This window comes from Panthera onca, chromosome F1 (assembly GCF_046562875.1).
Source record: "Panthera onca isolate mPanOnc1 chromosome F1, mPanOnc1 haplotype 2, whole genome shotgun sequence".
NCBI classification, from domain to species: Eukaryota; Metazoa; Chordata; class Mammalia; order Carnivora; family Felidae; genus Panthera; species Panthera onca.
The window spans coordinates 34,021,944-34,044,557 of record NC_138355.1 but is presented as its reverse complement, the minus strand read 5'-3'; the positions used below and the strand labels follow the sequence as shown (position 1 = coordinate 34,044,557).

Genomic DNA, 22,614 nt, shown 5'->3' with positions numbered 1-22,614 from the left:
TCTCACGGCTCTTGGGTTCAAGCCCCACGTCGGGCTCTGTGCTGACAGCTCAGAGCCTGGAGCCTGCTTTGGATTCTGTGCCTCCCTCTCTCTCTCTTCCCCTCCCCTGCTCATGCTCTGTCTCTCTCTGTCTCTCAAAAGTACATAAACATTAAAATAAAATAAAATAATTTTGCTCCCAGCCTAGAGTTAGGAAGGTAACTATGGTATAAAAACAAAAGGTTCTAGCCTCTGAAATTGGAAAAACATAATATTTCAGTTCTAGCTTTGCCACTTAATTGTGGTGACATTGGGCAAACAACTTTATTCTAATCTGCAGATGAGGTTATTTGATTTCAAGGTTTTTTACATTGTGAGTATTAAACAAGTTAAAAAATGTAAATTGTCAGATGCACAGTAGGTGCTCTGGAACTAATAACTCTTATTAATAGACCGTAGAGTAACTGGGGATTCCAGGCATTTCTTGTTGAGCAGTTAAATATGTGTGTCTTCTTTTGGCCTCCCAGTAAGGAAAGGAAAAAGCTGCCAGTCTCTTGGGGGCCAAGACTTAAGAGAACGTGTGTTCTTTTTTTCTCTCTCTTTAGTGACTGAAATAGAGAAATTATATAAACAAATGCTGGGGAACAGCTCTGGTACCAGTGGCCATTTGCCACAAGCTCTTCAGGCTGGACTTTCTCTGCCATAAAAGGCTGGGACCAAGATCGGGAATGGTCAGATATTTTTAAAGGGGCAAAGGTTATTTTTAACTTCTTTCAGCCTAGTGAACTTGTTGTTTTCCCAGATCGCTCCTTTACCTATTTAAAAAGAATCTCAAAGGAATGATTTCATTCTACTTGTCACAGCTTCCTAGAGTCCTGAACTAAGCCTGATCTTGGAAATGATCCCATTACTTTAGCAGTAAGCCAGATCATGTATAATTCAGAAGAAAGTGGTAGAAATTGAATGGTGACATGTACTGGTTTATCACTTAAGAGGGAGAGTAAAAAAGGTATTATAATTATATATGTCATAGTCCTATAGAAAGTTATAAAGATAATGACTAGCCCAAGTTTTTAAGGCAAAAATGAAATGAACTTGGTTTTATAGTATGGCATTAGGTCAGGTAATAAATGACTGGTAATGAAAGACATACCAGCAGAATTATTAAGAAACTATAGAGAGTCCTTTGGAAATCTGGAGTGATTCCTGAAAGCAAAGAATGGAAGTATATGATTTTTCAGATATCATTTTCTATATCCTGGTGTGTCAGACAGAATAATTCTCCTTATGAGTCCTTAAGATCTACAAAATTTTTCCTTTGTTGTAAGTCTTTGATTGAAACTTCTTGACTCCCTTCCTGGTTCTCACTAGATTGCTACCTGCTCTGATGACAATACACTGAAAATCTGGCGTTTGAATAGAGGCTTAGAGGAGAAATCAGGAGGAGATAAGCTCTCCATAGTGGGTTGGGCATCTCAGAAGAAAAAAGAGGCGAGAGCTGACCTAGGTAAGGATCCCATGCATTTTTCTAAGTTGTTCATGGTTTAATTGGTTTCATTCTACAGTACAGAGTGATAAGCTAGATTTCATCTTGTCTTGGTATATTTTTAAAGGAAAGCACCATCTTTTTGACATTCATTCTTTTCAATACATATTTTCTGAGTACTACTATGTTTATCATCTATACGAAGCACTGGAATCCAGTGGTGGATTTATTTTCAAAATTTTTATTGAACATTTACTATGTGCCAGGCACTGTTCTGAGTTGCTGGAGATTTAGCAATGAACAAAAGAATCAAAAAACCCAAAGACATAAACGAAGCTTACAGATTAGTATGAGCGGCATAGAAACAAGTTAAAGTAAAATATGTACTATGTCAAATCATGAGTACTTGAGAAAAAAAAAAGAACACTGGGAAATTAGGTGCCCAGGGAGGTCTAAATGTTTAGATGACATTTGAGTAAAAGAAGTGAAATAGTGAGCCACGTGGACGTTTTGAAGAACATTCCAGGCAGACAAGTGCAAAAGCCCTAAAGTAGGAGCAGGCCTGACATATTTTTTTGTTCCTTGAAGGGGCTAATATGGCTATAGCCCCTGTGGCTGGTGCAAGCTAAGGAGAGAGGGAGGGCAATAGTAATGGGAAATGAGGTTCTTCTACAATTTGGCTTTTATTCTGACAGACAAAAAGCTATTTCAGGGTATTAAATAGACGAGTATCATGATCTGACTTTGCTTGATCATTCTTACTCCTGTGTTGAAAACAAATCGTAAAGGGAGCAGTATAAAAGCTGGAAGCTAATTTTAATGTCGTTTTGAAATAATCCAGGAAGCCATGATGGTGACTTGGACAGAGGGGTAGCAAAAGATATGGTAAGAAGTCTTCAAATTCTGGATATATGTACAAGGTGGAGCCAACAGAATATGGTGTGGAATCAGATGTGGGATGTAAGGGAGAATTACTAAGGATGACTTCAGAGCTTAGGGCTTGTAAAACTAGAAGAAGGGAATTGCCATTGACCTAAACAGGAATCACTGCAGAAGGAACAGGTTTGGGAGGGAATAGCAGAAGTTCCCTTTGGGTATTTGTTTGATATGATTATTAGACATTCAAATGGAGATGTCAGAGAGGCAGTTAGATGTTAATTTTGCAGTTTGGGGCTAAAGCTATAAATTTGGGGTCCATCATCATAGAGCAAGGAAGCTATAGCTAAGGTAGAGAATAGGTCTGGGGTCTGAGCCTTGGAACACCCCAATGTTTAGAGATTAGAGAGGTGAAGAAACAGACACAACCAGAGAAGTTAGAGAAGAAACCAGGAGAGTACTGTATTTTGGGACCCAAGTAAGTAATGGAGAGGGGGGTCCATTTGGTCAAATGTTTTTAGCATTCCACGTAAGACAAGGACTGAAATGACCTTTGGATCTGGCAGTGTGGGGATTATTTGGTGACTTCCATAAGAGCAATTTTGGTGGAGTGTCATGGTCTGATGGATGTTCAGGAGGATCAGAGAAGAGAACTTGGAGACTACAAGTATAGAAGGCTCTATCAAGGAGTTTTGCTAGAAAGGAAAGGAGAGAAATAAAGTGGTGGCTGAAGGAAGAAGAAGCATTTGTTTGTTTTGTTTTAATAGGAATATAGCATTTTGGAGTACCTGGGTGGCTCGGTCAGTTAAGCGTCGGACATTGGCCCAGGTCATGATCTCACACTCCGTGAGTTCAAGCCCCATGTTGGGCTCTGTGCTGACAGTGAAGAGTCTGGTTAAGATTCATTTTCTCTCTCTCTCTCTCTCTCTCTCTCTCTCTCTGTCCCTCCCCCTCTCCCCCTCTCCTCCACTCTTGCTTGCACTCTGTCTCTCAAAAGTAAATGTTTAAAAAAAAATTTATTTAAGCAGTGTAGCATTTTGTATGTGATTGGAAGGATCCTATAGAGAGAGAAACTTGATGCAGGGAAATTTACTAGAGCAGTGTTCTCAAGTAAGTGTGAAGGGATGGTATCGAATTCACAAGTAGAAGGGTAGGACTTTGCTAAGAGTGTGGATAGTTCATCCATAATAATTAGAGAGAAGGTGGAACATACAGGCACAGTGAAGGTAGGTCAGAACCTATGGAAGTTGATAGCTTCTATTTTCTTAGTAAGATAGGAATCAGGATCATCAACTGAAAATAAGGGTAAGGGAGGAAGTGGTTGAGATTTGAGGAGAGATAAGTGAGTCTGAAATAGTCACGCAGAGAAAAGAAAAGAAAGTGGACCAGGGAAATAGGGTTGTTGGGCAGTGGGTCAACTTGAGGCTAGTGGTCATGAATTGCAAGTGAGCAGTGTCTAATGGTTGTCTGCTGCCCAGGTACAGATACACTATAGGTGCGGAGTTGCATTTAACCAGAGGTGTGGTTTAAATCCACAAGTGTAAAGTGAGAGGAGGGCCAAGGAAGTTGAGGGTAGATATGAGAGGATGGTTGTAATGGTTGACTGCAGGATTTAAACTGGGTAAGGAAGGAAGTGAGCATAAAGTGGCACTAGGGAATAGTGTCAAAGTGGGAAGATAAATGAATTGAGGATCCCCTAGAGATGAGGGATTTTGGAGATTGATCACTAAAGTGAACTGTTATATAGGTGGTGGTTGAAACTGAGATAACAGGATTTGCAGATTGGTAGTAATAAGGTCAAGGAGTAAGTGGCTTGAGTGAATTAAAGGACAAGGCTATAGAAACCAAGGCATTGGAAAGACCATGTATGTGGATTTTGTAATAACCATGAATTGACAGAGACAGTATTGAAGAGAGTGATAGTACACCAAGAGCAAAACTCTTCCAAGCACTGGACCAGCCAGAGGGGATTCTCATGTTATCAACAGATATATAGTAGTAAGCTGGAAATTCAAGCTTAAAGATTCATTTTACGTTAACCATCAAGGCCTAAGCTAATGGGGAATTGAAGATGAGACCGAATATATGCCCATTTTTCTAATGACTTAGTTCTTTAGTCTCTTAAAAGATGCTATAAGCAGAACTGGATTCCAAGGGAGGGTCTTTTACTTGTAGGTCTGCTTTAGTAAAGCCTTTGATGCCTTTAGTTTTTAGTGTTTCCTCTCTTTAAAAAAATTTTTCTTTTATTATATATAAGTTTAAAAAGCCAGCGAGTCCTTCAACAGTGAACGAGATAAACAGTCCCCAGATGCCCTGCCCCATAGTTCCCTTTTCTCAGGGACAGCCACTCTCAAATCTTCTAGCTGATTCTTTGATATGTGTGTCTATATCTCTAAATAGTATTTGTGCATTTCTGTTTCTTTTGATTTTTGTTTTCTTTTGTTTTCAACTTTATCTACTGACGTCTCACTTTGTGAGATGAGGATTTCGCTCTGTGTCCCCACCATTACCAAGCCTCTGCATGCTCCGCATTCCCCTATCTTCCCAATACAGGATCATAATTTTGGTTTGAACAGGAGTTAGCTTTTTGTTTTTGGTTTTTTTCTATTCAGAAGGGAGTTAGATAGTAAACTGCTGTTACTTTTTACTTCCTGAACTTTTTTTCCCCCTTGAGGCTCTTTTTTTTTTCTTTTTTTTTTTTAAGAGACTTGTCAAGATGTATTTACCTACCATAAGTCCACCCATTTAAAGTATACAGTGCAGTGGCCTTTAGTATATTGAGTTAGGCAGTCATCAACACAATCTCATTCTAGAGTATTTTCATTATCCAAAATGAGGGTCCCAATTTCCCTATATCTTTATCAGCACTTGTTATTGTCTAATTAATTACAGCCCTCCTAGTGAATGTGAAGTGGTATCCATTGTGGTTTAGATTTGAATTTCCCTAATGGCTAACAATATTGAGCATTTTTTCCTGTGCTTATTATTTGCCATTTGTATATTTTCTTTGGAGAAATGCCTCTGCACATCTTTTGCCCAAATTTTAATTGGACTATTTGTCTTTTTAATGTTGAGTTGTAAGTGTTCTTTATATACTCTGGATATAAGCCCTTTGTCATATAACGATTTGCAAATATTCTCTTATTCTGTAGGTTGTCTTTTTACTTCCCTAATGATGTCCTTTGACACAAAATTTTCTAATTCTGATGAAATCCAACTTACCTGTTTTATCCTTTGTCAATTAGTGCTTTTGATGTTGTATCTAAGAAACCATTTCTTAACCCAAGGTCACAAAGAGATTTTTAGTTTTAAGCCATCTGGTCCATTTTGTGTTTGTTTTTGTGTACGATGTAAGATAAGGATCTAAATTCATTCTTTTATACATGGATATCCAGGTTTCTCAGTATCATTTTTTTTTTTTTAATTTCTTTAACGTTTTTTATTTATTTTTGAGACAGAGAGAGACAGAGCATGGACGGGGGAGGGGCAGAGAGAGAGGGAGACACAGAATCGGAAGCAAGCTCCAGGCTCTGAGCCATCAGCCCAGAGCCTGACACGGGGCTCGAACTCACGGACCGCGAGATCGTGACCTGAGCTGAAGTCGGACGCTTAACCGACTGAGCCACCCAGGCGCCCCTCTCAGTATCATTTTTAACAGAGACTATTCTTTACTCCATTAAATTATTTTCATACCCTTGCCAAAAATCAATTGACCATAAATGTAAGGATTTATTTCTAGATTCTCATTCTGTTCCATTGATGTATATGTCTATCCTTAGGCTGATACTACATTGTCTTGATTACTATAGCTTTGTAGCAAGTTTTTGAAATTGGAAACTCTGGGTCCCCCAATTTTCTTCTTTTTCAAGATTATTTTGGTTATTCTTGGTCACTTGTATTTCTTTTTTTTTTTTTTTTTTTTTTTTTTTTTTTTTTTAATTTTTTTTTTTAATTTTTTTCAACGTTTTTTTATTTATTTTTGGACAGAGAGAGACAGAGCATGAACGGGGGAGGGGCAGAGAGAGAGGGAGACACAGAATCGGAAACAGGCTCCAGGCTCCGAGCCATCAGCCCAGAGCCTGACGCGGGGCTCGAACTCACGGACCGCGAGATCGTGACCTGGCTGAAGTCGGACGCTTAACCGACTGCGCCACCCAGGCGCCCCGGTCACTTGTATTTCTATACAGATACTAGAACCAGCTTGTCAATTTCTACAAAATAGTTCCCTGAGATTTTGATAGGCATTATATCAAATCTATAGTTCAGTTTGGGGAATACTGCCATCTTAAAGATGTGTTAACTTTTGTGATCCGTGAACATAGATGTCTATCAGCTGCCTTGTCTTTATATTTACTTATCTATCCCTAATTTGGGAAAACAAAAAAGAGAAGAATCATGTGTTTCTACCACTCACAAATAATTTTAATTAACATTTTAACTTATTTTTGAGATTTTCCTCCTTTTCCACAGAGATTCTTATTAATAGAATCATGTTTATACTGTAAATACATTTGGATTTCTTGGGGATGTCTTCCCTGAACATGATGTTCTAAGCACTTTCTGTGTTATCTTTTTAGCAAAATATTTAAAATAGTCCACTGAGTAAATGTTCCACAGTTTATCTAGCTATTCTCTCGTAGTTGGACATTTTGTTTCCAAAATTTTGTGAAACTTTTTTCTGAATTTAGGGTTCCCTCATCCCATTAAAATAGATTCCCAGAGGTGGCATTTCTATGTTAATTGCTGTAACCATTTTAAGAGTATTAATGAAAAGTGAAGTTGCTTTTAATTATTTTTAGTGTATCATTAATTATTCTTGGTTTTGGAAGCCAAGTCACAAAAAGAGTTATACATGTTGACCAAGTTTGGACCATAATAATAGCGACCACATTCAGCCATTATTGAGTAGGAGACAATCTAAAGACCCACTTGGATTATCTTACTTAGTTTCCCAAACAGCCGAAACTAAAGCTCAAGGAAGTTAGGTTCGCCTAAGATCCCGCACAGCTGTGAAGTTTGTAGTAGAACCAGACTTCAAACACTTGCAGTCTGGTTTTAGAGTGCGTGCTTGGTCTGTGCTGACAGCTCAGAGCCTGGAGCCTGCTTCAGATTCTTTATCTCCCTCTCTGTCTCTGCCCTTTCCTCACCCACACTCTGTCTCTCCTTTTCTTAAAAAATAAATACACATTTAGAGTGCATGCTTGGAAGCACTCTCCAGTGCTGCCTCCTTTAAAACCCAACACAGGAAAGCATAGTTCAAGTTAAGACCCAACCAAGATTTCTCCATTCAGGGTGCTGCTAGAGTTACTCTGAAGAGCACTAAAGAAAATCAACCCCACTTGAATGCCAAAGGTTGGCACATTGGCTATTCAGCCCTGTAATCCAGCTTCCAGCAACAGAGTGGCTGCTGTTAATCACACCACCAGTTTGAAAATGATGGTCCTCTGCTTTCCCAAGCTTCTAATTGCCACCCCAATCCTTCACTGTTGTCCTGGGCTTCGTATCTTCTCTTCTGGCCCTTTTAACACACCAACTAGAAGGCTTTAAACCCGAGGCACAGCGCCTTTTCCCTCTGCCCTACTTTTCCCAGCCAGCACCTGCTCTATCGCTTACTATTGTGTCACTGTTTCAGCCAGCAATCTCAGTACTGTCAAGGCAAATGGTTCTCAACCCTGGCTGTGCATCTTAACCAGTTGTGGAGCTTTTTAAAAGTTTGTGTGTCCCCAGAGATTATTCAGTAGGTCTGGGGTGGGGGCCAAGTATTCTTACAAAGCTTACCTGTATTCTTACCTGTATTCTTACAAAGCTCCAAGTAATTCTGGTATGCAGCCAGGATTGAGAACCTCTGGTCTAGGCATTATTGAGTGACAAAGATGATTGTCCTTATCTTGAAGAGAAGGAAACCTTACCTGTACTATCTCATGTGCTTGCCATAGTCTTGCAAGTGTGCAGAATGCTTACAGAGTCTGTTTTTTGATGCATGGAACCTCACTGTCATCCCTCTCAGCAGTAATGAAATTTCACAAACATTGTTTAATGATTCTTTGCTGGGTACTACAGGGGCCCTAGACCTAAAAATGAGTAAATCATCATCACCTGCCTTCTAGGTGCTCACAGTCTAGTCCAGGAGGCAGATACAAAAGCCCTGTAGTACATTGTAAACATTTCTCTTAGCTGTATAAACAAAAGGAGCCTACTTCCTGTGGGAGAGGAGGAAAGAAGTTTGTGAAATCTTCACAATGAAGTTAACGGCTGTCATCAGAGCCTGAAACATGAGGAGAATTTTTACCTGGCCAAGAAGGGGCAGACTTGGCAAGAAAGCCACATGAACAAAGACAGAGATGTGACAGTGCACAGCTTGTTCAGGAAGCAGTGAGTAGTCTCCTGTAACAGGATCCTAAAGTAGCAGTACATGATATGACTGGAAAGGTAGGCTGAGGCCAAATGGCAAACTCTTATACAGAAAGAAGCTGCAAAGTGACTGATTATTAGTAAGCTTTCTATAATTCCTCAAAAGAACTGACTTGCAGGAGGCCCTTAGGGCAGTAATGCAGTCTTTGATACCGTGTCCTCAGATCTCACACAGTGCTTTGGGTCAGTGGGGGTTCAGTAGATGATGTACTACTGGCCATGTTATATTTAAATCGAGGGACCATATAGTGACATACTGTGTAGCTGTTAAAAAGAATGCAGTGTGTCTAAGTTTATAGAGACATAGAGAAAAAAACACTGTTTAGAGAAAAGAAGAAATTGCAGAATGTGTGTATGTGGTGTGTGTTTGTGTAATAATCCATTGTTGGGTTTTTAAGATCTGATATACCTTTGTGTGGTAATAGGCATCTAGAAAATTGTAGGATGCACACGAGTAAAATGAGGTTGAAAAGAGGGTTTTTTACTTTTCGCTTAATTTCCCTTTGAAACTGAATTTTTTTTACCATGAGATTTTATTATCTTAATCTTATTACTATTTTTTTAAAAAGATTGAAATTTGGTGCAGAGTTTTGTTAACCTTCAAAGTTAATAAAATCTTCTCTTTGAAACCCCATGGTCCACTCCTTCCTCCATTTAGCATCCTAAAGGAAGAGAAATGCCCCAGCTTTCCACCACATCAGATCTCCCTCTGACCCTTAGTAAACACTTCAGATGTCTGCTACTCAGGTATCAGAAACTTAGATACCTGCTTAGCCCAGGGCCCCGCTTTTCCTTCTCCCCTAATCCTGTGTTAGAATGTGCCTGTTCTAAGACCCATGCCATTTTAGGACTTTCTGCCTTAACCCTACCCTTCAGCCCACTCTCATGGAACTAATAACTGTAGGGACTGTGCAGTGACTGTTGATCTGTGCTGAAGAGTGAAACAAATGAAAAGTTTCTGTCCTCCTGAAATAATGACTAATCAAGCTCTAGAATATGAGAACTATCACCAGATGCTTCAGGGACAGTCCCTGTCACTAACTCTCCTTCTGTAGCACGTTACTCCAGAATGGGATTTTCCAGTAAAATGATCTTAATTGAAAGAGCAGTATCACTTTGGCCATTTCTGAACATATAGTTGATGGGGAAAGTTTAGGCAAACGTCAGTTTGTAGAATTTCTCTGTCTCAAGGCAAAACTGCTTGATGAGTAAAAAGCACAGGGTAGAACATACAGGGTAACTAAATGACTGAAATTAGTGCTTGTGAATCTGTATTCTAGTGATTGTCTTGTGTCAGCTCATCCTAAATTCAGTTGCATATAAATGCAATTCAGTAATTAAACTGAATTAAATATCAGTTATAATTCAAAGAGTTTGTGACTTAGAAATAATTGATGGCCTTTCCTTGTTACTAGAGACAGGAACACTATTTCAGAAATCTAGAAAGCTCAGAAGGAAAGTAAGAAAATACAGTGTGTCTATGGCGGGGCCAAAGTGGGAAGAAGCATGAAGTTTATAAGAATTTTCCTCAAGGGCTTGCCATTGCTTGTAAACAAGGGACAAGACACATAGAGAAGAGTTCTGTCCACTGACTTGCTTTACCGAGAGCAAGCATTTGGTTTTAGAAATGTTCTTTGGCATTCTTTGACTTGCGGAAAGTAGCCATTTATAAATTAAGGTGGAAAGCCAAGTGAGGCCTAATAACTTTAACAAGCAATTGGTGGGATTATTTCCTGTGGGCATTAAAAGCTCTCCATTTCACAGATATGGAAACTGAAGCAGAAGCAGAGGAGGTAAGGGGTTGTGTTCAAGTCAGTAGTAAATGGTCGTGCCAAATTTTAGACCAGTGCACTTATGTTTGGGAACCACTGTGCAGTGCCCCCCTGCCCTCACATTGCTCCAAAGCATATACAGGAATTGTAATGGCAACTTTACTTGTGAAAACAAAATATCATTAACAACTTAAATGTCTTGCTGTTACCTTAGAATACTTGGTAGCTAGTAAAAATTATAATGTACATCTATATTAATGTGGGGAACGTTCATTATATGCTAAGAAGCAGGTTACCGAATAGTATATACATTATGGTCTCTTTTGTATAGAAAAAATTTGAGGTGTATAACGTATATATCACACGCACAAGTATAGAAAAAATGCTGTAAGTGGTGTACCTGGACGCTTTAAAATTTTCCCTTTAATATTTCTATATTTTCTAGATTATTACAAGTAAATGTTTTACAACAGAGTGGTTGGGAGGCTGGCAGTTAGGAAAGGGGAAGGAAAATGCTGAAAGGGTGTGGTAAGAATCAAGTGATTTATGTAATCGACTCACTGGGAAATCCATTCCTATATGAGTAAGTTAGCTCTAATTTTCCTTGGTGAGAATTCAGGGATTTTCTATGGCTTTCTCTTCTGATTTTTGTGACCCTCTGTTCTTTTTCAGTAACAGTGACAAGTAGCCAGAGCACTCCTGCCAAAGCCCCCAGAGTAAAGAGCAGTCCATCTATTTCTTCCCCATCATCAGCAGCTTGTGCTCCAAGCTGTGCAGGAGACCTCCCTCTTCCTTCAAATACTCCCACCTTCTCTATTAAAACCCCTCCTGCCAAAGCCCGGTCTCCCATCAGCAGAAGAGGCTCTGTGTCCTCGGTCTCTCCCAAGCCACCCTCGTCTTTCAAGATGTCCATTAGAAACTGGATGACCCGAACACCATCCTCCTCACCACCCATCACGCCACCTGCTTCTGAAACCAAGATCACTTCTCCAAGAAAAGCCCTCATTCCTGTGAGCCTGAAATCATCCCAAGCAGTGGCTTGCTCTGAGTCCAGAAATCGAGTCAAGAGGAGGCTGGACTCAAGTTGTCTGGAGAGTGTGAAACAGAAGTGTGTGAAGAGTTGCAACTGTGTGACTGAGCTTGATGACCCAGTTGAAAAGCTTCATTTGGATCTGTGCTGCCTTGCTGGTAGCCAGGAAGACCTTGGTAAGGACTCTCTAGGTCCTCCCAAACCAAGCAAGATTGAAGGAGCTAGTATGAGTATCTCAGAGCCTCCTTCTCCCGCCAGTCCTTATGCTTCAGAAAGCTGCGGAACACTACCTCTTCCTTTGGGATCTTGTGGAGAAGGGTCTGAGGTGGTAGGCAAAGAGAATAGCTCCCCGGAGAATAAAAACTGGTTATTGGCCATGGCGGCCAAACGGAAGGCTGAGAATTCATCTCCCCGAAGTCCATCCTCCCAGACCCCCAATTCTAGGAGACAGAGTGGAAAGACTTCTCCAGGCCCGGTAAGTCGGCAGTGGTGGGAAGATGCATTTCCTAACTTGAAAGGAGCCAGTGAGAACATAGGTTCTCTAACTTGAGGAGGTCAAGCACAAATCCCTTCTCAGAAGTCAGGATTTTTTTTTTTTTTTTTTTTTTTTTTTTTTTTTTTTTTTTCAGTAAATCTATTTATACCTAGGGTTGCCAGATTTAGCACATAAAAATTCAGGACAAATATTGTGTGGGACATATTTATACTAAAAATTCTTTATACTAAAAGGTTATTTGTTTGAAATTCAAATGTAACTAGGTGTTGCTGTATTTCATTATCTAGCAACCCGATTTACTCCCATTAAAATCCCTTCCGTGAAGGTCCATACCACTCAGCCCTGGTGTCTGTTTCCTCAAAGCCTTCATCATGCTCTAATATATCAATTCAAAAATATCTTCCCTCTTCTTTGTTTGGCATTATTCCCTCCCCACCCAACCCCTGCGTTTTTTGTTTTTTTTTTCTTTTCCCCTTTCGCCAGCCCCTGGCAACCAGTTTTTATAGGTTCCCTCCCCTTTTTATAGATAAAACTGACATTCATGGGCACGTTACCAACATCCATGAATAGATTTCCAGTTTGGTCATTATGGTTTATGATTATTTCAAATACAGTGAAACTTAGATACTTAAAGCAATTTAAATGCAGAATCCTTCCAGATTTTTATGATTTTCCCCCCATTTTTTTACCGTCACCTTGCTCACACCAGTATTTTTGGCAATTCATCTATATCTATACTTTTTAAACATTCAGGTTAGTTTCACTTATCTTTTTAGGACTACTGTTTTCATTGACTGACACAATATTGAAGTTAAATAATTTCAAAAACACATATTGCTGCTAGAAATAGGTTTGTGAACCTTAAAAAGCAAATGACCTATTGAAATGGTGGAGGGAGAAGTAGCTATGAGCATCGAGTGAGTATGGGCACAGGTCAGAGGGACTAGAAAGCTTCAGGTAATCAGTTTGCAAGGGGCGGGGGGGGTAGGTTCACAAAGTTTCTGCTCTGATTCATAGTGGTTCTTGCTCTGTGTTAAGAAGGTGGTACAATGATTAAAATTCAATCTAAAAGCTGGAGAGCCTCAAGCCAGCTCTAGTTTAATAAGTGTTCATATCCCCCATCCTACTGTCCTGAAGCCTGTCCCATAATTTTAGGGAAAATAAACTAGAAATATTTTAAAAATTACTTAAAACACAGAATCCAACCAAGATCTTGCTACAGAACATGGGGAAAAAAAACAGCTATCAGGAATCTTTTCTTTCTTCTCCTAAAATTATCTTTGTATCTGTTTTTTGCCCCTGACCAAAATCCTTTTTTTCCAGAACTGATCTCAGCTGTGTGTTATCAGAAAAATAATTTCAGTGAAAAATTGTTTTCACTAATGTGTACATTATAAAGGCTTTTAAAAATAGTGTGCCAGTCCCATATATTTCCGGTTTTATAATTTCAATCTTTGAAGCTAAAGTTTCTTTAGAAGGTTTTTCTTCTTTATGTGCATAATGATAAGACTTCCTCAGAAAAGGGTAGCAGCTGCCATTTGAGTCCCTGTCCCATTTGTAAATTGGGGGGGGGGGGGGGAGGTGATTTACTCATTTCTTTCAAAGAGGAGGGTTATTATAGCCTTTGGGTCTTATCAGGAGGTTTAACTAGTAAATATTTTCAGTTCACATGAAAAATCTATGCCTTCCATTCTTACATACATCTGTTAAATTTTTATTAAATTCAGTACAAATCAGCCAAAAGAGACATTGCCCTCAAAGTATTTGGAACTTGAAAGCTGGCTGACTAAATAATCAAATTTCTAGGCATCCCAACTTAAAATACCCTCTACTGATAACTTGCTGAAGTAACAGCTAAACTTTATCTTAGAAAATCTCTGAAATCTAAACTTTCTTTTTCTAGGTCACTATTACTCCCAGCTCCATGAGGAAAATCTGTACATACTTCCATAGAAAATCTCAAGATGACTACTGTAGTCCCGAACAGTCAACAGAATTATAGATTCTAATCTGAGTGAGTTAACTGAACTTTGGCCCCTTAAAACAAGACAAAAAATACAACAGAGTGATTCAGTAACTCTGATCTTTAAGAAAGCTACCATTCTTTCATTTTCAGAGAAAAATCGTTTCAACTCTGAAGCTTACCTACTCTGGTTCTAAACTTATATGCAGCTTCCTTGGGGTGAATGCTGTGTTTAAATTCCACAAAGTAAGTTTGTCACTCTGTAACATTTTGAATGAGTAGTCTTCACTTTTTAAATTATGCCTCTTCTCTACAATAATGACATCCCAGCTCATAGAGGCAAAAAGTAAGACTTGTCTCTTGTTACTCTGAGACTGTGGGTGCACGGTGGAAAATATCTGCTGGTCACAGCAGGAGGCCTGTCTGTGAAGGCCAAGTGCTGAAGAAGTCTTCTGCTGGGGACCCCTGGATCTGTGCTGCCTCAAACAAATATAATTTCATTTAAAATTTATATAATCTTTTCACTACACTTTTGGTTTTTTGTTTTGTTTTGTTTTTAGTATGTGTAAAAATGTGATGTTCAGATAAGTACATTTATATTGATTCAGTGTTAAAATACAGTCTTCTTAAGTTAAAATCATCTTTATTTTCAGAGCAGTGATAAATGTCGACGCTTTGGAGAAACTAGGAGAACAACACTAGAAACCTTTACTTGGCCTTTTTCCCCCAAATATATCTCCCATATGAGACTATGACCCTTATATTTTTTACTAAGCAATTTACTATGTAGCAACCCAACATCATGTTCTATAAGAGGTTATGGTTTTGCCACTTACTAGACAAAGATACTTATAAAATCAATAGTCCTGCATGGAAGCTGGGGTGTGAAATCATCTTCAGTTCTCTAGGGGCTGCAAGTTTTTCAAAATATAAGTCATCAGATTTTAAGAAAAAGTAATCATCTCTGATTGATACTTTTATAAAAGAAGATAGGTCTGAACTGAAAACCCAGAACCTAAAAAACAACTCTTGGCTTTTTAACTTGATTTTTTGGATTTTCTTCATGTATATATATGAAAAAAACAAAAAACAGTGACCCTCTAGAATAGCCCTGAGCTGAAAAGTCATGGAAATTTCTCTAGATATTTAATGTAGAAGATGTTTAGATTGACTCTAAGTTAATAGTGTACAGAATATCTTGAGCATCTTCTCCTTTAACCAACAGTTACATGTCGATCATCTTGAACTGAACTGTTGTTTTATATTTGTCCCCTTTATAAGCTCATAGAAACAAGTTCCATGTACTTTCTATGTGCTACATCCTTAGAAGGGACTCCCCTAACAATCATGAAACTTGATTCATTTTATCCATAACCCTGAGAAATGTGTAGAGTTTATTCATATTTTTGTCATAATTTAAAAATCTGTTCTTAATGACAACTTTTTAATTCCTTTGCTTCCTATAAGTCAAGCTTGTAACAACCTGCACTACATATGTTGATTACGCGTGGTTTTCTCCAAGGAGAAAAATAAGTAAAGGGAAGCCACAGAATTGCTGTTTTTGAAACAAAGCACTCCATAGCATTAACTGAGTATTTAGGAATTCTACTTATAATTGGTGTTTGATTTTTGAATGTTAGGCTATGGGAAGGTGTTGCTTATGACCATATCTACTAATAATGATATCTGTCTCTTGCTTTGAACGCCAAGTGGGGGGGGGGGGGGGGAAGGATAACTAGATAATTACATTCTTTGTATCCTTGAACATCTAACAGCTCTGCTGAGTGAAATTGGGGTAAATGTGGCTGGCAGGAACTGTGCTGAGAGTCTACTGGCTGTAACACGTCCCACTTGGAAAACTAGTACTTCAAATGGGTGCCAAAGGTCAAATGTAATGAGATAATAATTATCCCTGCCTCTGTCAGTGTCAGACTTTGAGCTGATCCTGAATAATAAAGCTTTTTACCTTATCTGATATCCTTTTCTGAACTTTTTGCATTAACCTAGAAGCAGTCTACACAAAAGAACTATAGTAGTAATCAAGAATCCCTTCTACTTGTTCATTGAATAAAATTTGTTTATTCCCAAGGATATGATCTAGTTCAAGCTGAAAGAAGTTTTAATAAATATTGTCTTGCTTGGTCAGACCTTGAGCGCTTAAGATGGCTTGAATTACTTGATGAAGTAGGGTGGAGTGATGTAGTTCTTTTTCTAAACAAGTATTTCCAGCCCAAGTTTTTCCATTTGAATACACTCCAAGCATTATTGCTACAGTGCTGTATTAGAGTTTCCTTTGGCTGTTTCATCACAGGCCCATAATTTACTTTTGTGAGGGTTGCCTAATTAGTCCTTTAAAATGTTTCCTTTAATCTGGGCTGCACATTTAACTGATGATAAATCAAAACCATCTGTAGCTATCCCTGCTGGACTGGCAGAGGGTGAGTTCAGCTCACTACCCCATCTCTAGCCCTAAAAGCTTAAAACTTCACTAAGACTTTCGGGAAACCCAGTATAGGAGGCATTTTTTTAAAACCTCAGCTGGGCAATATGGATGCCTGGAGATAACTCGTGTGTGTGTGTGTGTGTGTGTGTGTGTGTGTGTGTTGTTTAGTCCCCAGCTTGAAATTAGCCTATGGTCATGATCTTGTATAGGTCATATATCAGTTCAGCATGTGCTTTTTGAGAGCCTATCCTAGCGGATAAACTGCTACTCTCAGATCTATTTTTCCTGGACTTCCCTTCACACTGCTCATAAAGCAAAGGCTGAGTAGCCTCATAGAATGAGTTCACAACTAGGTAGCATGCGCAGCATTTTACAGCTGTGCATCAGAAGAGAGATTAGAGGAGAATGTCATGTTGGGGAAACTGAGTTGTCCTCCACATGGCAATTAAAGGGCTGAATATGGGTCCATTGAGCTCTTGCTCATCAGCTCTCCCTACTTCTCAACAGGTCTCCATAGGAGGTTCTTTGGCTGCCTAGGTTTGGATCATGCCACATTGTGAACTAACCATCACTCATTAAATTCTTGGGATTTATGGAAAACCCTGCTTTATGCATTATTAGCTCTTTAGATACTGGATAAAAGTTATGGGGAGGCCAAACACAACATTTTGCTGGACATGACGTGAGTCTAATGCCTCGTTAGATCTAGTGCTAGGAATACAAGCTCAGCATTGTTCTAAGGAACCCATTTTGTTGTCTAAAGTGGTAGAAAAGCCTTTTTTATTTCTGAGCTATGTTTAAATGCCTGTTAAAAAGTGCAAGGGTCGTTAGGGAATGTGGTGGGGTAAAGTCAGCCTTTTAAAAAAAATCACCTGAGCATATTAAGCAGCTTGTTCAGATCAGTATGCTTACAGCAAGTACATAGAACACAAATAAGAAGTATTATATTATTAAAGAATAGGCTTATTCCATCCCCAGAGCTTACCCCTCCCATTTCCTGGCTAAACCAAGAAAGAGGATTTCAAGGATATATAACCAGGTTCTTTATTTTGAATTTCAAAGGTTTAGTATTCCATTTATACTTCATTTCTCTTTAATTTCCTTAACTTGCCACATGCCCCTTCCTGTTTTGACATTCTAAATAATTTGTATTCAAGCCATTTTGTGGACTATGAATAGCACATTTCAAAGTGCCTTTGACTGGAAGGCTTTCAATTCAGCCAACATTTTATTCATCACCTGGATGCCAAGCCCCGTGTGAGGCACCTGGTCTGCAGAGTTCTTCTCTTTATTTTCGGTTGTCAAAGGAGTCACTTTACCTGTGGCACTTCGGTAGACTAAAGTCAGCATTTGAGAGAAACAGGCAAAGATCGGATTTTCAAGTCCTTTGAGTGAAGTTGTTTGTGAGCAGCTGTAAATGTAGCAAGTGCTGTCTGGAAGCCACATAGACTGTTCCCTCCAGGAAGTTCATTCAACAGCTTCTTGGAGCACCTTAACTTTTCAAAGTAAAATGCTTTTCTCATGCATGGTTCTATTATATTCTTTACAATATTACGAATAATGGTTAAAAACATATTCTCTGTAGCCAAACTGCCTAGCTTTGAATCCAAGCCCTAGCTGTGTGATGTTGGGCAAGTTCCTTAACCTCTCTGTGAAGCGGTTTTTCTCGTTTGTAAAATGGGATTGTGTGGTTATTACAGGTATAGCTCTTGGGACAGTGCCTGGCACATAATAGCTAACATTTATTGAACAATTACTGTTAGCTATTATTCTCAAAGTAGAGAGAGCAAGATTCTATCCTTATTTAATAAATGGGCATAAAGGTTTAACTTTTTGTTTCTAAATCATTCCTGTTCATTCCCGTTCCACTAGAGCCATGGTCCTCAAAGGTATGGGAACTAAATAAGAATCACTTGGGAAGCTTTTTTTTGTTGTTGTTAGTGTTGCTTCGGTCTTCTAGTCCTGACACTTTTCAAAAGGAGCAAATAGACCTCTGGGTGGGGGGACAAAACCCTCCAGTTTCACAGGTGTTTGATATTCATGAATCTTTCCCACCAGGTACACATGAAAATTACAGAGGTTATTTCATATGTGGGCTCAGCCAATGTTCAAAGAGGTATAATTTGCAAATCTGTATCCTGCACTCCTAAGCAAGCCATGCATTTGCTCACACAGAGCCCATCCTCCCATTTCCTGACTGCTGCCCCCAGCTCTGCTATACTGTTTAACACGTGTTCACCCCTAGGGAGGAAGCCACAGCTGGCTCGCCATTAATGCCGACTCTTGATCACTTGTTAGGCTGTTGTGTTCCCTGGCCAGTGGGAAGGCAAATAAGACATGAAGCTCAAAGCAGGCCGTGTGGCTGTCTTAGTTGGATGCAAGATTCAAACATTTGACTGAGGAGTAATGTGTAGACTCTAGATTCTTTTTTCTCACTTAATGAGATTCTTCCCTGGGCTTCTGTTTGGTGCCAGTGATACCTGTTGCCAGTGTCACACCAGTGCCAAAATACCAGTCGTGAAGGTTTCAGACTCAACATTGGGGTTTCTCTTGGCATCTGAGCACCAGATTATGCTGCCACTGCCACTGCCGCTGTTCAAGACTCTGGTTTCCAAATGGGAACTTGTAGTTCTAGAATGGGGCATTCTTTTATTAGCTGGTATCTGCACCTCTGCAAACAGATGATCCCACCATGCTCAGCCCCCTTCATGGGTTGGTGCCAAAATTATCAATTCAAATGAAGATGATAAGGGCTACTTTTTTTTTCCTGTTATTAGCCTTTTAATCTTTCTTAATGTTTATTTTTGAGAGAGAGCGCAAGCAGGAGAGGAGCAGAGAGGGAGACACAGAATCCAAAACAGGCTGCAGGCTCTGAGCTGTCAGTGCAGAGCCCAGTGGCAGGGCTTGAACTCATGAAACGCGAGATCGTGACCTGAGCCAAAGTCAGCCACCCTGGGCGCCCCAGCCTACTCACTTTTAAAGTCATAGTGTAAAAGTACCGTAATTGTACAAATCAGCCCTTCCCCTAACAATATACTACCAGATAATATATGTTACTGAAACAACAAACTATAAATAAATTATCTGGCCTTGCTATGTTGACCTGTAGTTAGCAAATATTGTCATAACACATCATTCAATAATCATTCCAAACCACTCTTCCCCTTTTCAATTTCTTTTCTACCTTTTTTCTATAACCTACAGTGCACTCACAATATTCCAAGAATTATTTAATAAGAAGCATAATATGGCTTATTAAGCATAATGGTGAAATAGTAATGATACAGGAACTGAAATAATTAAAACTAAAATCCAGTAAGGCATTGTTGCCTCTGTAATGGGTCGTTGTTTGGACCACCAGTTGATGTCGAGTTGGAAATGCTGCTTCCTCAAAAGCCTTATTGAATTTAGATAACTTTATGTGGAAGTAAGAGACTCAGAGCCCAAAAATCACTGTCTTTACAAGGGTTGACTTAACAGACAAGTCAAAGCGAATGTTAATAACTTCAGGGTAGGGGTAAGGAGAGGATGGCAATGCTAAACATTTCTCAGCTCCCTAATGAGGCGATTAGGTATTGGCCTTGAAGTGTTGAACCTGTAATTAAGTTTCTGGCTTTGGAAAACTAGGTCCTAAAACCAAGAGATACAAGCAACAAAGTCTGGAATCCTATATGGAGAGTCTAGAGGATAAGGAAAATTAGAACGTGGTTTTTTGACGATTGGGAATGGTTTCTGTTGCAGCCAACTCTCTTGTACAACAAGTTTCACAAGAGGGTGCCATTTAGAGCAGCTTGTTAATTTGAGCTATCCTCTGGTGTCCTCTTGCCTTCCTGTTTACTTTGACAGTATTTCTAGTCCCATTCACTTTTTCCTTCTTCATGTTATGTTGCCCACTGAACTCTGTTGAATAGTGCTTAAAGTCAGGGCTGTGTATTTGATTCCCAGATGGGCCAATTCACTTCACCCTGTCCTGTGGCCACAGGCGGCATCCCACTTGCCTACCCTAGCCAGCTGCTCCAGCAAGGAGCGAGAAAAGTATTTAGGCTCAGTATAAACACTGGAGACAAACTCATAGAATATCTCCTCACTACATTTTGAAAGCCTGTCTTTCTCCTTAAAGACCAAGTTTATAAACCTCTTTTGACCAAATTTATATAGATTGTTTCATGTAATACACAAAATTGCCCTATAGGTAGGTATAATTTGTTATCCACATTTTGACAGATAAAGAAACTAAAGTACAAAGAGGTTAAGTAATCAGCCCAAGGACACATAGCCAGCACTTTGTGGATTTGGTCTGACTCAAAGCCCACAGTCTTAATTCCCATACTATAATGCCTCACAGAAAGAAACTTGTCCCTGGCCCTCTATTAATCAAATACACGCTTTCTATTTTGCACACTTAGAAGAACTCTCAAAATGTTCCAAATATATTTTCTCTTTGAGTAATAAATGAAAAAATGTTACTTCTTGGAGAGGAAACCATTCTTAACTACCAGAGGAAGGTGATGCGCAGCACTAGAAGCTAGCATCAGTACCGATAATGTGTGTTAATAGGAACCTAAGATTAACACGATTGAAGGTTGGAAAAAAGGAGCGAAGAATTCTGAACAAAATTCTTCAGAAAAGAAAAGTAGAGAAAGGCTTGCTCACAAATGTAGGGGAGAGACTGAAGAATGGAGATGAGGATATACATACCCTCCGACCCAGCAATTTCACCCCTGTACTCTAGGGAAGCTCACATGCCCAGGGCACGAAAACGGAGATGGTCAGAGCGGCATTGTTTACACTGGCCAAAGCCTGGAAACAACCCAGATAACCAGCCAGGGTAGAATGGGTGAACTTGGATACTCATGATAGAACACTATGTAACCATGAAATGAAAAAGAATAAACTAGCTACACATAGCAAGAATGAGTGTTAGAACGGTGAGCAGAAGAAACAAGCAAATGCAGGTGATATGATTTTGTTCATGTCAAGTGTTAACAAAAAATGCAATACTGAACTAGTATGGAAACGTACATACATGGGCGGTAAAAGGCCAAACAAGGATCATGATCACAATAAATCAAGACGGTGGATCCCTCTGGAAGGTTGTATACTTGGGAAGTAACAGGGGGACTTCCTAGGATGTGGCAAGGTTCTCTCTTCCCCAGCTTGGTGGTCACATGGGTGTTTGCTTTATAATTATGTCTTGCATTTATGTTATACACATATTTCTGGATGTTTTATGATTCATGTTTTTAAAGGCTTTTGAAAAGGAATGAAGATTAAATAGTTCTATAGAGAAGATTAGGCAAGATGTGGGGATAGAGAAATTCTAGATAGATTTTGATAATAACAATTATTCAAATGGAATAAACTACTAGGGAAGTCTGTGGGATCTTTTTAATACTCTGTAAGGAAAAAGGAGAATCCTCTGTTCCCTCAAAGCAGAAGGATGAACTGACTTGCATTCACTATATTCATTCAGTTTAAAAGAAAAGAACTGATCCTTTAGCAAACCATGCAATTGCTCAGATATAGGGTTGGGATTTCCATAATTGGGACTGAGCCAGAAGCTAGCAAGTAGGACGAGTTAGAAGAGAAGGTCCTGCAGCATTTGACCTTCTAAAAGTTTCACACTAAGTACATTTCTTTTTTTTTTCCTTCTTCCCCACTCATATTTTCTTTCTCTTTCCAAGATTTGTCATCAAATCAAGACAGAAATGGGCCATGGAAATCAAATTCTTACTTTCAAATGAAGAAACTGGCCTGGGGAAGTTAACCAGTTTAACTAAGGTCACAAAACTAGATAGTGGCAGAATCCGTTCTGGCACCCCACATTCTTTGTACCCTAGTCTTCCTGATCTACTAGCCATTTCTCTACGTACCATTTTTAAGATCCAGTTTGAACCCTCCCTCCTTCCTATAAGAGGTATTCACAGATTTTCCTAAATAAACCTTCCTTCCGCTCAGCCTCATGCGTGGTGCCTTGTTTTAATGCCCTCAGTAGTGCTTATCACATTTGTCTCAGAATTATTTCTGTATTCCCTCCACCAGATTGTATCCTCCTAAATGTCAAATTGGTCTAATTCATTTCTACATACCCAGCGTTAGGCTCATCGGAGCCAATTATTAAATACTCAGGAATTTTGTGAGCTGGTCGTTAAAATGTA

At 39.2% G+C, this 22,614-nt stretch overlaps 1 protein-coding gene across 6 annotated transcripts in view; it reads left to right on the top strand.

The window, feature by feature from the left end:
* The window catches only part of DTL (denticleless E3 ubiquitin protein ligase adapter), a 48,865-nt gene extending 26,451 nt beyond the window's left edge, over positions 1 to 22,414 (top strand). For 3 of the 6 annotated variants that reach the window (XM_060643894.3, XM_060643891.3, XM_060643895.3), the window contains exons 13-15: positions 1,351 to 1,486; positions 11,197 to 12,029; positions 13,954 to 15,988. In XM_060643894.3, the coding sequence (XP_060499877.1) occupies positions 1,351 to 1,486; positions 11,197 to 12,029; positions 13,954 to 14,052 (1,068 nt within the window). In that variant the 3' untranslated portion in view covers positions 14,053 to 15,988. Of the gene's footprint in view, positions 1 to 1,350; positions 1,487 to 11,196; positions 12,030 to 13,953; positions 15,989 to 22,140 lie in introns of those variants that run through there. The other 3 variants (XR_009613528.3, XM_060643893.3, XM_060643892.3) reach the window with 3 other exon arrangements.
* The last annotated feature ends 200 nt before the right edge of the window (positions 22,415 to 22,614 follow it).